Source organism: Mastomys coucha, unplaced genomic scaffold, assembly GCF_008632895.1.
Source record: "Mastomys coucha isolate ucsf_1 unplaced genomic scaffold, UCSF_Mcou_1 pScaffold16, whole genome shotgun sequence".
Taxonomy (NCBI): domain Eukaryota; kingdom Metazoa; phylum Chordata; class Mammalia; order Rodentia; family Muridae; genus Mastomys; species Mastomys coucha.
The window spans coordinates 99,189,355-99,203,286 of NW_022196898.1; the positions used below are offsets into that span (position 1 = coordinate 99,189,355).

Sequence of the window (13,932 nt, forward strand, 5' to 3'; positions counted from 1 at the left end):
ACATTAAAAAACAATTCCTTTTATAAGATTAACTTTCTGATTGTTTTAAACATCAGAATTACCTGTTCCTTGATACCCAAAGAGTTCTTGAAAAACCACTGAAGAAAATGCACATGCCTTGCACAAAAGTGATGGAACAAAGAATCTTTTAGTGCATCAATCAAAGACCTAAAGTCACACATGCCCATGCTAGCTGGGGAGAAGACAGTACCCAGACTGCCAACAGGGCTCCCTTGGGGGTGTGGGGTTTAGGAAACTTGACCCTAACTCATAGTCCACTCTGTTTTTCACAAAGTTTTTTTATGTTATCTTAAAAGGATGAAGTGTATGAAATCGAATACTCTTCAGTGAGAACATGTCAGTTGTTGACGTGCAGGAAGGCACCAACAGAGTTCCTAAGCTGACCATGCCCCCACCCCCATCTCTCCAGACTTCTTCAGCCCTCCAGCCCCACCCCTGCCCCACACCTCTCAGCCAGACACTCGTTTCTAACTTGCTTCCTCTCTGCTGGTCCTGAGCCGTGACGTGAACATGGAAAGCCCAATGATCTCCATGTGCTAACAGCAGCAGCTAGTCACTGCTGCTACAACAACTGCTACAACTTGTGCTTAGTCCTCAGTCACGTGTGTTTGTGCTCCACCCAAGGCTTTGCTGCCAGTGAGAAGTTAGCCTCCTGGCTTGTTCCGAGCAGATCCAGGAAAATAGGAACTGATATGTCCGTCCCTTATTAAAAATGGATTGGTATGTAACAATTCCATTTATCAGACAGATTATAGCCATGGATGAGAAGTTATTGTCACTACATACAGGCATAAGTATTTTTTTCATGACTGGAAGGTTGAACCTGCGACCCTCTGCATACTAGGCAAGAGCTCTAGCCACTTACTAGCACAGCCTGTGAAGGAGCTAGGAGACCTGATTCTGAAAGTTCATGGCAATTATTCTCCAAGATTGTCTCTCCTCTTGTGATCTCTTCCCTCTACGTAGGGCACATCCAGGTCTTCCCTTAGCAAAGAGCTGGCCAACGGAGGGCTTAGTGACTCAATGAAAGGCTGGGCAAGGTTTTAGTTTTGCTATTTCTATTATTAAAATTCATAGAAATCTAAATTATTTTTCTATATTTAGTCTTTTCCAAAATGTTTTTAACCTGCATGCTTAGAAAGCATAGAAATTTTGCAGTGCCTCTCTCACTAATATCTAATGTGTCTTCTACATCTGAATCATGTCACTTATCCAATGATTTATGAAATATTAATTTAATCATTCAATATTTACTATCTGGTTTAATTGTTCTAGTGCTGGTTCATTACTTGAAAAATCAAAACTCTTAATATTAATTCACTAAACACTCAACATGCTGGAAGGAATGGAAGGAGGAAAAGCTGTGGTTGGGATGTATTGTATGAGAGAAGAATCTATTTTCAATAAAAAAATATTAATTCTCCCCTAGCTACTGTATTCTAATGTGACAACCTGGACCAACACCACTGTCTGAAATGCACACTCTTCTATCTGTAGACATTACCTTCTTTCCTTGTCTGAAATGCACACTCTTCTATCTGTAGACATTATCCTCTTTCCTTGTCTGAAATGCACACTCTTCTATCTGTAGACATTATCCTCTTTCCTTTTTGGCTTGAACACTTATATACCTTGGGTTTGGGTTTGCATGCCAGCTTTTCTTTCTAAACAATGTTTTCTAGACACTTTTCCATGGTATGAATTGTCAAGGGTGAACTCATACATAAACACCCACAACAGAATACTTGCTGTTACTTTATTTCAACTTCTGACACGCATCCTTTTTTAATTTTTTCAAGGACCCTTGCCTGTGACCATAAATTTTATGAACAGCTGAATCACAGTGAATGATATTCTCAGTAAAGTAACAGTACCTGCCACATGACAAGTGCCCAATAGGAATTTATCAAATCAGTAAATCAGTACTCGTCAGTCTCCACAGAGACAACTCCCACGGAAACACTTACTTCATTAACTGGGTTCCTTTCCGTCCTTTTCATGATCTCATAGACAAAATCCCTCTATGACAGCAATGCCACTTACTAGAACCAGCAGCAATGATAGCACAATAACTGGGCACACACGGCACTAATGTGCACCAGACACGACTTTGTGCCTCTTCACACATGAACCCACCAGGTTTTTGCCACGGTCCTATAAAGTAGGTGCTATTGAGATGCTCTCTTTGTATGTGAATAAATCATTCCAATCATATGGCCAAACGTGGACGAGAGAGGGCTGGCAAGCAAGTTCTAACCCGCTGCACTCACCTCTTCAAGAGCAAAAAAGCCTTACACTTCACTCTGGGAAAGGAGCTCTCTTGATCCCACCCCCATTCACAGCCCCAAGTATGGTGCCTTGTGACAGTCCCAATGATTTTTGCTAATTTTAATTTGATTCATTATCTACAGTATAAGAAACAGTATTCAAACTGGAGCAAAATGCAAATAATTAACAGGAGTTCTATACTGCTGGAAAGAATCTGTAATAAGGACCAGAAACAAGTAAAAATGTCCAAAACATGTTTTCTGAAACTATAAGCTTCTACCCTTTTTCACTGTATCAGCCAGCCCTTCTGAAACATAAAGAACATCTGAAGCAAACATGATTAATTTAATCAGGATGGTAAGAAGAAATTATGGCAATAGTTTTATAGAGGTTTATATATATATATATATATATATATATATATATATATATATTGTATATGTACTATGTGCCAATTTCTCTGTTACAGATTTTAGGAAAGTGAAATTCTTTAATTCAATAATACCTCTGAATAAGTGTAATTTTTGCAATCAGTTCCCATTTGTACAAAATTAGCTTAGAGTAACTCCAAGGTCTTAGCTGAGGAGCTGCGGGTGACAGCCGTGCTCCCTGCATGTGCTCTAAATGACTGTCCTCAAGGGTGCGCTTGATTTCCAGCAAAAAGCTAGTATGGTTCCTTCTCCAGAATCCATTGCCTCTGTCTCCATCAGCGTCACAACTCAGGTCACTCCCTCTGGTTTTTATCTGGGGATTCAATAGCAAGGAGCAGAGAAGCAGCCGTCTCCGTCTCTGTGTAAACCACAAGGACCTCCAGTCCCCTGCGGCATTGACACCTCACACGCAGGGCAGGGGACACACAGGAGGACAGGTTTGCACCAGCTTTGAAAGATATGTTTACAAGAATCAAAAAGCACATTTCTCTCATTCCTTCCTGAACACAGATAAACAATATAGTTATGCCAGGACAAATGAGTGTGGCTGTTAACGCCTTCCAAACCAAACACAGATGTGACCGCATTTCATATACCTCCTGCTCACATCAGTCTGAGCACAGAAACTTACGTGTGGGAATCCAGGGAAACCTAGAGGCACTCGCACCTTGAATTATACCTTAAATGCCTGGGGGCTTAGTAAAATCCCACCCAGTAAATGAAAAGGCTTTAACACCCACGAGAGTAGAACTATAATGCACATGTTTGTGGTTTGTTTATACTTGAATGGTTCCAGCAATGCTTTGTAAGTGTTGCCTCCATGTCTATCACATCTTTGGGCATTTTTATGTCTTTCTTCTTGAAAACAAGAATTTTTTTTTTTTTTTGCCAAGAATGAATGAACTTAAAATAAAAAAAAAAAATCCTCCAGACCACCATGCTCATCTTAAGCAATTCATTTTTAGGTAATTTCTCAGCCGAGCAGTGTCTTTCCTTTAACTAACCAACCTTCACTGGGCAGATTTTTTTCCCATGAGGAAAAATATTACTCTTCTCAATCAAGTTCAGTTCATATGCAGAGGGCAACATGTTTACCTGGTCCTACTTCAATCTGCATGCAATGTGCTTGACATGTACGTAAGGTATGAACAGTTACAGATCTCTGTCAGCAGGATGAACTCTGCAGGCAATTAGCTTTGAACTGGAGGGCTGTACACTTAACACTTTTGAAAGTGTGACGTAGTGCAGATAGCAGTACCAGGCAGAGGCCAAGCTGCCAGGAAACTGTGATGGAAGCCTGATACAGAAACCTCAGCAAACTTGGAAGCAGGAAGCTCCCTGTGGACATGTCGCAAATGAGTCAAGGAGCAGAGTTTTCCAGTTTCATATTTATCTATTACTATATAGAAGGACCACAGACAGAGACAGTGTCATGCTGCTGGGCAATGTGGCTACCCTCAGCTGAAGGAAATATCCCCCAGGAAGACACATCCAAAGGAGGTGCCTCTATGGGGAGCTTCCACATCCATGAAAATAGTCTGTCTGGTTATTCTGAGAAGTGATTCCTAGTCTTGCTCTACAAACCAAGAGCTGGAAGCATAAGTCCATTGGCACAGTGCTTGTTTAGCACACACGAAGCGTTATAGGGAGTCCATCTCCAGCACTGTGTAAATCAGGTGTGGGAGCCTACACCTGTACCCCTAGAACTCAGGAAGTAAACACAAAAGTTTGGTGTCATCTTTGGCTACATAATGAGTTCAAGGCCAGGTGGAGTAGCTAATACCTGTCTCAGAAATATATAAATCAAGATATAGTAGGAAATTAGGTAGGTAAGTAGATAGATAGATAGATAGATAGATAGATAGATAGATAGATAGATAGACGTGTATGCACACACATATTGATCCAATCAATCAGTAGAGACAGGATATTACCAAGATTAGTTTTAGACAAATTTCAATATTTAGAGTAAAGATTTCCTTTTATGGCACTGATCATGCAACATCTGGAACTCTTTATTCAAAGTAAATTTCTCGTCTTCACCCCTTGACAAGACTCCCACACATATTATGGGGAGTGTTTGTAAAGAGATAGACAATGCTAAAAACTATGGGGCCATATTATAATACACTTTTATGGCTTAATATTTTCATTTGCCTTGGAACTTCCCACTCAATGCTTGGTTTATTAATTTTTTGTTACATGCATTAGTTAAGAAACTAAAACACAAATGCCATAGGACACAACACCGAGAACCACTGAGGCTAATTGAAGAAATGACACATAAATAGGTTAAATCCCAAGGCTGGTTTGTCTATAAGATGTTTCTAATTCTGACAAGGTCCTAAATTCTAACTCAGATTCAAGCTTCCGAACGGCGGGGTTCTTGCAGGCTCTGTTACTTGGGAACTTCCAAACGGAAGTTTTTCTCCTCCAATTCCAATCATGAATTGGAGGTCCAAAACCAACCAGGTCACATATAGAATGCAAGGTGAGACAATACAGTCATGCATTAACCATTCTTGTGCATGATATTCAGCTGGCACCTCCTATAGAGACCAACCCCTGGCCCACCACTGGTTCAGAGCAGAGGATAAAGCAGTAAGCAAGGTCCCCTACCTCTTCGTAGCTTTCATGCAAGAGCAAAATCTTGGCAACTAGCAAACAAACTAAGAAATATCAGATGCTTCTGAGGGAAATAAAGAGGAGGAAAAGAAGAGATAAGTTGAGAAATGGTGTTTTTTTAAGACAGTGTAGAAGGAGTAACATTTGAGCAACAAGAAAACAGCGTGAGAGCTATAGGAACATCGAGGGAGTGTTCAGGCAAACATGCCAAGGCTCAGGGTAGAACAGTACCTCTAGAGGTTTCATGTCCACTTTTGTGCCTCCCACAGTCAGGTGACCCTTGCCATCTATTGCATGCCTACCCAGGGTGAGAAGGCTACCCTCACCTGCATAATTAAAAGTTTGCCAGCACATAACCACTTGCTGTGCCTTAAGGGACTGCCAATGGTGTGTGTCTGAGTTGTTGAGTAGTTTTACAGAAGCGGGACCCTGGAGTCACAGATCCTGCTGAGGACCTACACTGTGACTCCCATATTCCAAATAACGATGCCCTGACATTGAGGATGGAAAGCAGCTGAGACAACAGAGTCAGCAGCGACCCATCCTTTCCCAGGATGTGATGAAATAACACAGCGAGCTCCCACTTCGCTCTTAATTTCAGTGGAACCCCTCCTATTTGACATGGTCAGACCTAAGGATGTATTAGTTAATATCTTTAATTTTGTAAATAATTTAACAACTGTGTGTAATCTCTCTGTGTACATATAAATGCATAGATACAAACATATATTTATATGTACATAAATACATATGGCACGGGAGAGGTGACTTAGTATTTAAGAGCGCTTGCTTATCTTCCAAAGAACCTGAGTTAAATTCTCAATACCTATTTCAGGCTACTCACAACAATCTGTAACTCTGGCTCCAAAAAGTCTGATGCCCTCTTCTGGCCTCGAAGGATATTTGTATATACATGGCACAAACTATACACACATACACACACATGCACACACACACACATGTATGCACATAAATAATAATAAAATAAGTAAAAAATTTAAGGAACACACATGTATATGTATATATACACATATATACATATACTATTTACACACACACAAATGCATATTATTTGCACAGATTTAGACTCATAGAATTGGTTGACTGTCATGTACAAAAAAAGTCAAAAGATTAGAAATGTTTGACCAACATCCAGAACAGAATACATGTTTATGGATTTCCATATATCCTTTTCACTTAACACATACAGATGTGTGTCCATCTGCCATTCTTTAGTGCTATAACAAGGGCATAGATATGAAGAGATTCTATTGAGTGTTTTGAAATGATGACAAGCATCAGCCTCCCAAAGGCAACTTTCTCGACCTCACAGCCACAGAATAAGCCCTCCATGCCCATCATTGGCTACTCACTCTATAACAGCTGGTTAGTATAACACTGGCATCTTAGCAATTTAAGTCAAAGTTAACCTAATATCCAATTGATCTGTATCTGATAATCACCCTAGAGACTAAATATTTAACTAAAAAGATGACTAAAAAGATTTGCATAAGAGTTACAGCCTGTGAAAAATAAAAATTTGATTCTACATATACAAAAGAACACATTTCTTGGATAAACACCATTACATAGAAAATCATCTTGTCCCTCCGATAGTTTGTTTTCCTTCATTTAAAATTATCGTCTGTTCTTAAGCTGTACTACAGAGCAATTGTGATAAAAACTGCATGGTATTAGTACAGGCAGGTAGATCAATAGAATGGAATTGAAGACCCAGAAATGAACTCACAAACCTATGGCCACTTGATCTTTGTTTGACAAAGGAGCTAAAACCATACAGTGGAAAAAAGACAGCATTTTCAACAGATGGTGCTGGCTCAACTGGAAGTTCGCATTTGGAAGAATGTAAATCGATCCATTCCTATCTCCTTGTACAAAGCTCAAGTCCAAGTGGATCAAAGACCTCCACATAAAACCAGATACACTGAAACTAATAGAAAAGAAAGTGGGGAAGAGCCTCGAGCACATGGGCACAAGGGGAAATTTCCTGAACAGAACACCAATAGCTTACGCTCTAAGATCAAGAATTAATTGACAAATGGGACCTCATAAAGTTGCAAAGCTTCTGTAAGGCAAAAGACACTGTCAATAGGACAAAACGGCAACCAACAAATTGGGAAAAGATCTTTACCAATCCTATATCTGATAGAGGGCTAATATCCAATATATACAAAGAACTCAAGAAGTTAGACTCCAGAGAACCAAATAAGCCTATTTAAAAATGGGGTACAGAGCTAAACAAAGAATTCTCAACTGACGAATACCGAATGGCTGAGAAGCACCTAAAGAAATGTTCAACATCCTCAGTCATCAGAGAAATGCAAATCAAAACAACCCTGAGATTCTACCTCACACCAGTCAGAATGGCTAAGATCAAAAAATCAGGTGACAGCAGATCCTGGTGAGGTTGTGGAAAAAGAGGAACACCCCTTCATTGCTGGTGGAATTGCAAGCGGGTGCAACCACTCTAGAAATCAGTTTGGCAGTTCCTCCAGTAATTGGTCATAGTAATACCAGAGGACCCAGATATACCACTCCTGGGCATATATCCAGAAGATGCTCCAACATGTAATAAGGACACATGCTCCACCATGTTCATAGCAGCCTTATTTATAGTAGCCAGAATCTAGAAACAACCCAGACGTCCCTCAAAAGAGGAATAGATACAGAAAACATGGTACATCTACACAATGGAGTAAAACTCAGCTATTAAAAACAATGAATTTATGAAATTCTTGTGGAAATGGATGGATCTGGAGAATATCATCCTGAGTGAGGTAACCCAATCACAAAAGGACACACATGGTATGCACTCTCTGATAAGTGGATATTAGCCCAGAAGATCGGAATATACAAAGTACAATCCACAAACCACAAAAAACTCAAGAAGAAGGAAGACTAAAGTGTGGATACTTCATTCCTTCTTAAAAGAGTGAACAAAATACCCATGGAAGGAGTTGTAGAGACTAATTATGGAGCAGAGACTGAAGGAAGGACAATCCAGAGACTGCTCCACCTGGGAATCCTTCCCATATTCAATCATTAATCCAGACACTATTGTGGATGCCAGCAAGTGATGGATGACAGGAGCCTGATATAGCTGTCTCCTGAGAGGCTCTGAAAGTACCTGATTAATACAAAAGTAGAGGCTCACAGCTATCCATTGGACTGAGTACAGGGTCCCCATTGAAGGAGCTAGAGAAAGGACCCAAGGAGCTGAAAGGCTTGTAGCCCCTTAAGACCAACAACAATATGAACTAACTAGTACCCTCAGAGCTCCCAGGGACTAAACCACCAACCAAAGAGTACACATGGTGGAACTAATGGCTCCAACAGCATATGTATAGCAGAGGATGGCCAAGTTGGTCATAAATGGGAGGAGAGGCCCTTGGCTCTGTGAAGATTCTGTGCCCCAGTGTAGGGGAATGCCAGGGCCAGGAAGTGGGAGAGGGTGAGGCAGTGAGCAGGGGGAGTGGGGACGGAACAGGGGTTTGGTTTTGGTTTTGGTTTTGATTTTGATTTTATTTTATTTTTATTTTTTGGAGGGAAACCTGGGAAAGGAGATATTATATGACATGTAAATAAAGAAAACATCTAATAAAAAGAAATAAAAGGAAAAAATTATCATCTGTTTCTGAAGAGATCGTAAAACAAATGCCTAGCCTTCTACAGAGAAATAGCTGAATTTCAATATTCCATTACTCTACAGGTGCTGATCTAGAAAATGTTAAAATTTACCAATTGGTTTCAGTATTTGCTTAACTCATACCTTCAAAATTCAGAATCCATTCTGGTCAATCATTTCCAATCTCCTGATATTCATCCTACTTAGGTTTCATTCAACCAGTCAACAAGTATTTATTGCCCTACCAAATTAGAGAAATATGCATAGCAACTACAGCAAACTCCTTTTAAAGTTATACATTCTATGAAAAGAGCATAAAAGCCATCATTACCTATATAAAGGCAAAACAAAGACCACTAAGAAATTGTTACTTGAAGCTGGGCATAGCGGGGCATTTTGATCCCAGAACTTGGGTATAGGGCAAGAAGATCACTAGATGTTCAAGGACAGCCGTCTCCACCTAGTGAGTTCCAGGTAGCTCAGAAGACTGTTTTATAATTGTTTGACTCTCAGAGTTTGGAGTGAGCTTGTTTCTGTATGGAACGCTAAGCTAAAATCCTAATGTAGGTTCTTGCATTTGTCAACTGGAATTTTAATTGAGTGAATTTATCTGAGTTAATCGTATTTACAACTATGAAACACAGATATGGCAAGCCTAAATGGTACTAGTAAGTTATATTTTAAACAGATGCAATAGTCATTCTTGACTCCTAAATCTCAATTCCTGAGAAAAATAGGTTCTGTTTTCCTCCTCCATGTAATGAAATACACTGTGATTACAAGCCAGAGTGGGATGATTGGCAGACACTTGATGTCATCATATATCAACAGAACTCTTAGGATGTTGAAACAACTCATAATATCAACTAATTGAGAGGCAGCTGTGTACTTAACACAGTTAAGTTGTCTGTGCAATCAATACAGGAGGAATTTACACACTGAAAGACATTTCAGACATATAACATAAGTGACATATAAGTATACCAGTAATTCCTAAAGAGAAAGTAAAGAAACTGTCCCAGGAAAATCTGCTAGTTTGTATGCCACTCAGAAGGAGGGAGTGAAGAAGAGGAAAAAGAGGAGGAGAGGAGGAGAAGGAAAGAAAAAGATCTCAAATATGAATTCCATTAAAAAATATTTTAAATATAAATTACATTACATTATCTGTGTAATCAATAAAAGAAACCAAAATTTCAGCAAAGAAAAAAAGGAGAGAAAATGTAAATTCCACATATTCATGTGGAGAGTCTCGGATTCCACTTCCTCTGTAGTCTTACAGGAGCTAATCTTGCACTCCAGCTCCTCAAAGTCAAAAGCCAGGGCTAAGGGGATGCTCAGAATGATGAAGAGCAGATCCACACACACCTCAATGGCCACTTTGCTAGCCAGGGCTAAGGGGATGCTCGGGATGATGAAGAGCAGATCCACACACACCTCAATGGCCACTTTGCTAGCCAGGGCTAAGGGGATGCTCAGAATGATGAAGAGCAGATCCACACACACCTCAATGGCCACTTTGCTGTCTGAATCCTGGTCCCTCCTCTAACACACTTGTTGCAGGGACCTTCCGAGCTATGACCTTCACCCTTCACTTACAAGTTTTCCTTAACATTCTTACTCCACTCTTTTCATTTTATCTCCACAACCACAGAGTTATTAATAAAACAATACCTCATTCTGTATTTTGAAAAACAACACTAGTTTAGAAATTTAAGAAATTCCTCATGCCAAGTATCATAAATTTAAATGAAACCACTCAAAATGAACACTGATGTAACTCAAGATGGTAGATCTGATATTTGTCCTTCAACTAGAATATTATACTACCAAGAACAAATCCGACCTCAGCCTTCATCCAGCACAGCTCCCATAGACTGACAGCACACGGTTTCCCAAAGCCTGATTGTCATGAATATCCCCAGCCCTCTTATGTGGACCCTTTTACCTGGCCAGCCCAAGGAAAGCATGAGCAGATTTGTAATTTTAAATGATATACCAGAATATAAAAAACTAAATTAAAATTATTAAGCTATAAAATGAAGTGAAAACAAGCAAGTACTGATAAAAGAAGACCTTTTATAGAAATGAAGGCATCTTTTTCCTTGGCTCCTGAGTGTGAGCCATGCTCACACCTTTCATCACATTGAGATCACCTGTGCTGTATATGAAAGCTGTGCAGACTGCCTGTGTCTGCAGCCAGCAGCCATGCGAGGGATTCAGGAGAGGGCATTACTCACAGGCCTGCAGCTGACCTCCTGAGTGACTGCCATGCCTAGCGCGGCCTCTACCTCCAACCTGCTGCTTCTCCTGCCTCATTTTGACATTGGTCCAACCTGGATGCTCATCTCTGGATGCCAGCCCGCTTCCCCACCCCACCACTGCAGCAAAGGAATGAACCCAGTTCATGCTCTCCCTTCCTCCCACAGAAGGGTGGCTCTGTAATTGCATATTGTCATTATTCTCATCATAGAGTGAATTTAGTGAATCAGCCGGGGCCATGGCCTCCCTTACAGTTTTTTCTTCTTCTTTCTGGAAGAGAATATGAATGTTTCACTTCTGTTACAAAATTCCCTTATTTCCAGATTAAATACCAGGCTGTTGCAGGTGCCTCCTGACTACAGAGTGTTTAAAGGAATGAAAGTTGTACCCTCATGAATGTCTAATGTCTGAGCTCCCTGCCAGGCAGACCTCTCCCCATAGCATCCGCAATGCTCTGGCCACAGTGAACCAGTGGTGTCTTGTCTTCCTTACCCACAGGGCTGGCTGAGCTCTCTGTTAGCTCAGCACATCGCCAGAGTTGGCAAGCTGTGGCCTCATCTTTACATTTTAAGGACAACTCCACAACTGCTCTCCTGTGTCTGCAGATGAAAATCTGTAGCACTCTCCATGAAAACCTACTTGACCCAAATGGTCCACCATAGCCACCCATCCTATCATCATTTTGAAGATAACACCCAGTATGTTGAAAGTACTGCTTGTGTTACTTGGCACTGTCCCACATAGAAGCAGGAAAGCATACGGCTACACTTGTTCAGAAACACATTTCTTTTCACTGAGACCTACGGAAAAATAAACCTGTGGATCAAACACAACTTGATTCTAAGCCAGAGCTGAGCACTGAATTCAATTTTAGCATTTAAAGGATTGACATTCTAGACCAGAAACCCTCATAATGGCAACAAACTTTGCCCAGAACATAGATAAACCCAAGAGAGCGAAAACCACGAACCCTGTAGATCTTACCAGAAAGGGACTCCAGCAGACACAGGAGACGCACATGATGGCCAGAAGCTGAATGACCATCTCCAGGTGATGAGACCTGCCTTGCCTGTGTTGCTGACTTCTAAACTTCACTCTTAAGAGTGTGACTCCTGTGACGGCGTTGCACGAGAATGAGACACCAAGAGCTAAGAGTCCAAGGAAAGAAAAGAACAGGAGATAAAATCTGTCTTCCCAGTCTTCGATGTGCTCCGTGTTGTAGAAACACCAGGTTCTGGATGCTTGAATTTGATAATCTCTGTGTCCAAGGATGGGCAACAAAGCCACGAACACAGCAAACATGCACACGCCACTCAGGATCATTTTCACGTGTTTAGATGTGATCTTCGTAGAATGGAATATAGGATTGGTGACTCCTATACACCTCTCGATGGCCATCGCACTGCCTAGAAAAAGTGGGCATAAGCCAGAAAAGACCATGGAGATTCCGAAAACACTGCACAGGATGTTCGACTGATCGAAGCGGATCCAGTCTTTATCAGAAGCATATACAAAGACAGCTATCCCTCCATTGATGAGGTGGCCAAAGAAGTCTGTGATCACCAGGCCACTCGCCAAAAGCAGGAAGGAAGCCTTTGACTTCTGTCTGAATCTCTGGTACGCCTTCATGAGAATGGCAATGGCGAGGCTGTTAGATAAGATCCCCACTGTCATGAAGATGATTGAAAAACATACTGAAAGCCTGTTCTCTGTCTGGCAGGTTGTGTTTGCAGTGAGTCCAGCTGCGGGAGACACTGGCTGTTTGGAACTGTTCATGGACATTGTTGTGGAGGTAAAAGCTGTCCCCTCAAGTCATCTCTCTGTCACAACTGTGCAGTCTCGAAGTGCAGACATCTGCAGCATACAGGACAGGAATTATAAAGACCAAATTATCAGTCATCTGACGCTGAGAACCAAGTGCCTCCGCACTCCGGGATGGGATGGATTTCCCCAACCTATCATAAGTCAGGTTGCAGAACTCTGACACCAGCATGCATCTGCTCCCTGGTTCTGTTTTTCTCCTTCAAGATAAAGCCATCACCCAGACTGCCAGACTGACACCTATCAGTTCACTTCCCTAGAAAGAGAAATCACTAACAGAGAGAGAGAGAGAGAGAGAGAGAGAGAGAGAGAAAGAGAGAGAGAACAAAACAAACAAAACACCCTCCTGTGTCCTTGACATCTTGAATCATTTGAGGTCTTACTTAAAGCACTAACAAGATTAGATTTCAATCCAATAGGTCTTTAAAGCTTGGCAATCTATTGAAATAACTAATCCTTTAAGATCTTGTTCTTTCCTCTGTGGGACATTGACCCACCTGCTGGTCATAAAACAAAGGTCACGAAAGGGCAACACAGAATATCTCTCTCTCTCTCTCTCTCTCTCTCTCTCTCTCTCTCTCTCTCTCTCCTCTCTCTCTCTGACACACCACACACACACACACACACACATACACACACACACACACACACACACAACTCAGTCACACTTTGACTCATGGAAGAATGTTGAGACTCTGAGTTCTGATCTAGCCTTCTTTCACAGGGCAGAAATCCACGCGCAAGATGAGAAAGGGAGGCAGCAGCTCCCCCTCAATACTTTATCCTGAAACAAGCTGTCAGGTTACTGCAACCTCCAGTGAGAAGTGCTGTATTGTTTGCTGTTCGGTTTTTTTGCCCCTA

At 41.1% G+C, this 13,932-nt stretch overlaps 1 protein-coding gene across 1 annotated transcript in view; it reads right to left on the reverse strand.

The window, feature by feature from the left end:
* Nucleotides 1-13,932, reverse strand: part of Ptgfr (prostaglandin F receptor) — a 42,589-nt gene that overhangs the window by 27,722 nt on the left and 935 nt on the right. Inside the window, exon 2 of the mRNA XM_031375846.1 lies at nt 12,235-13,104. Coding sequence (XP_031231706.1) covers nt 12,235-13,032 — 798 coding nt within the window. The 5' untranslated portion in view covers nt 13,033-13,104. The remainder of the gene's footprint in view (nt 1-12,234; nt 13,105-13,932) is intronic.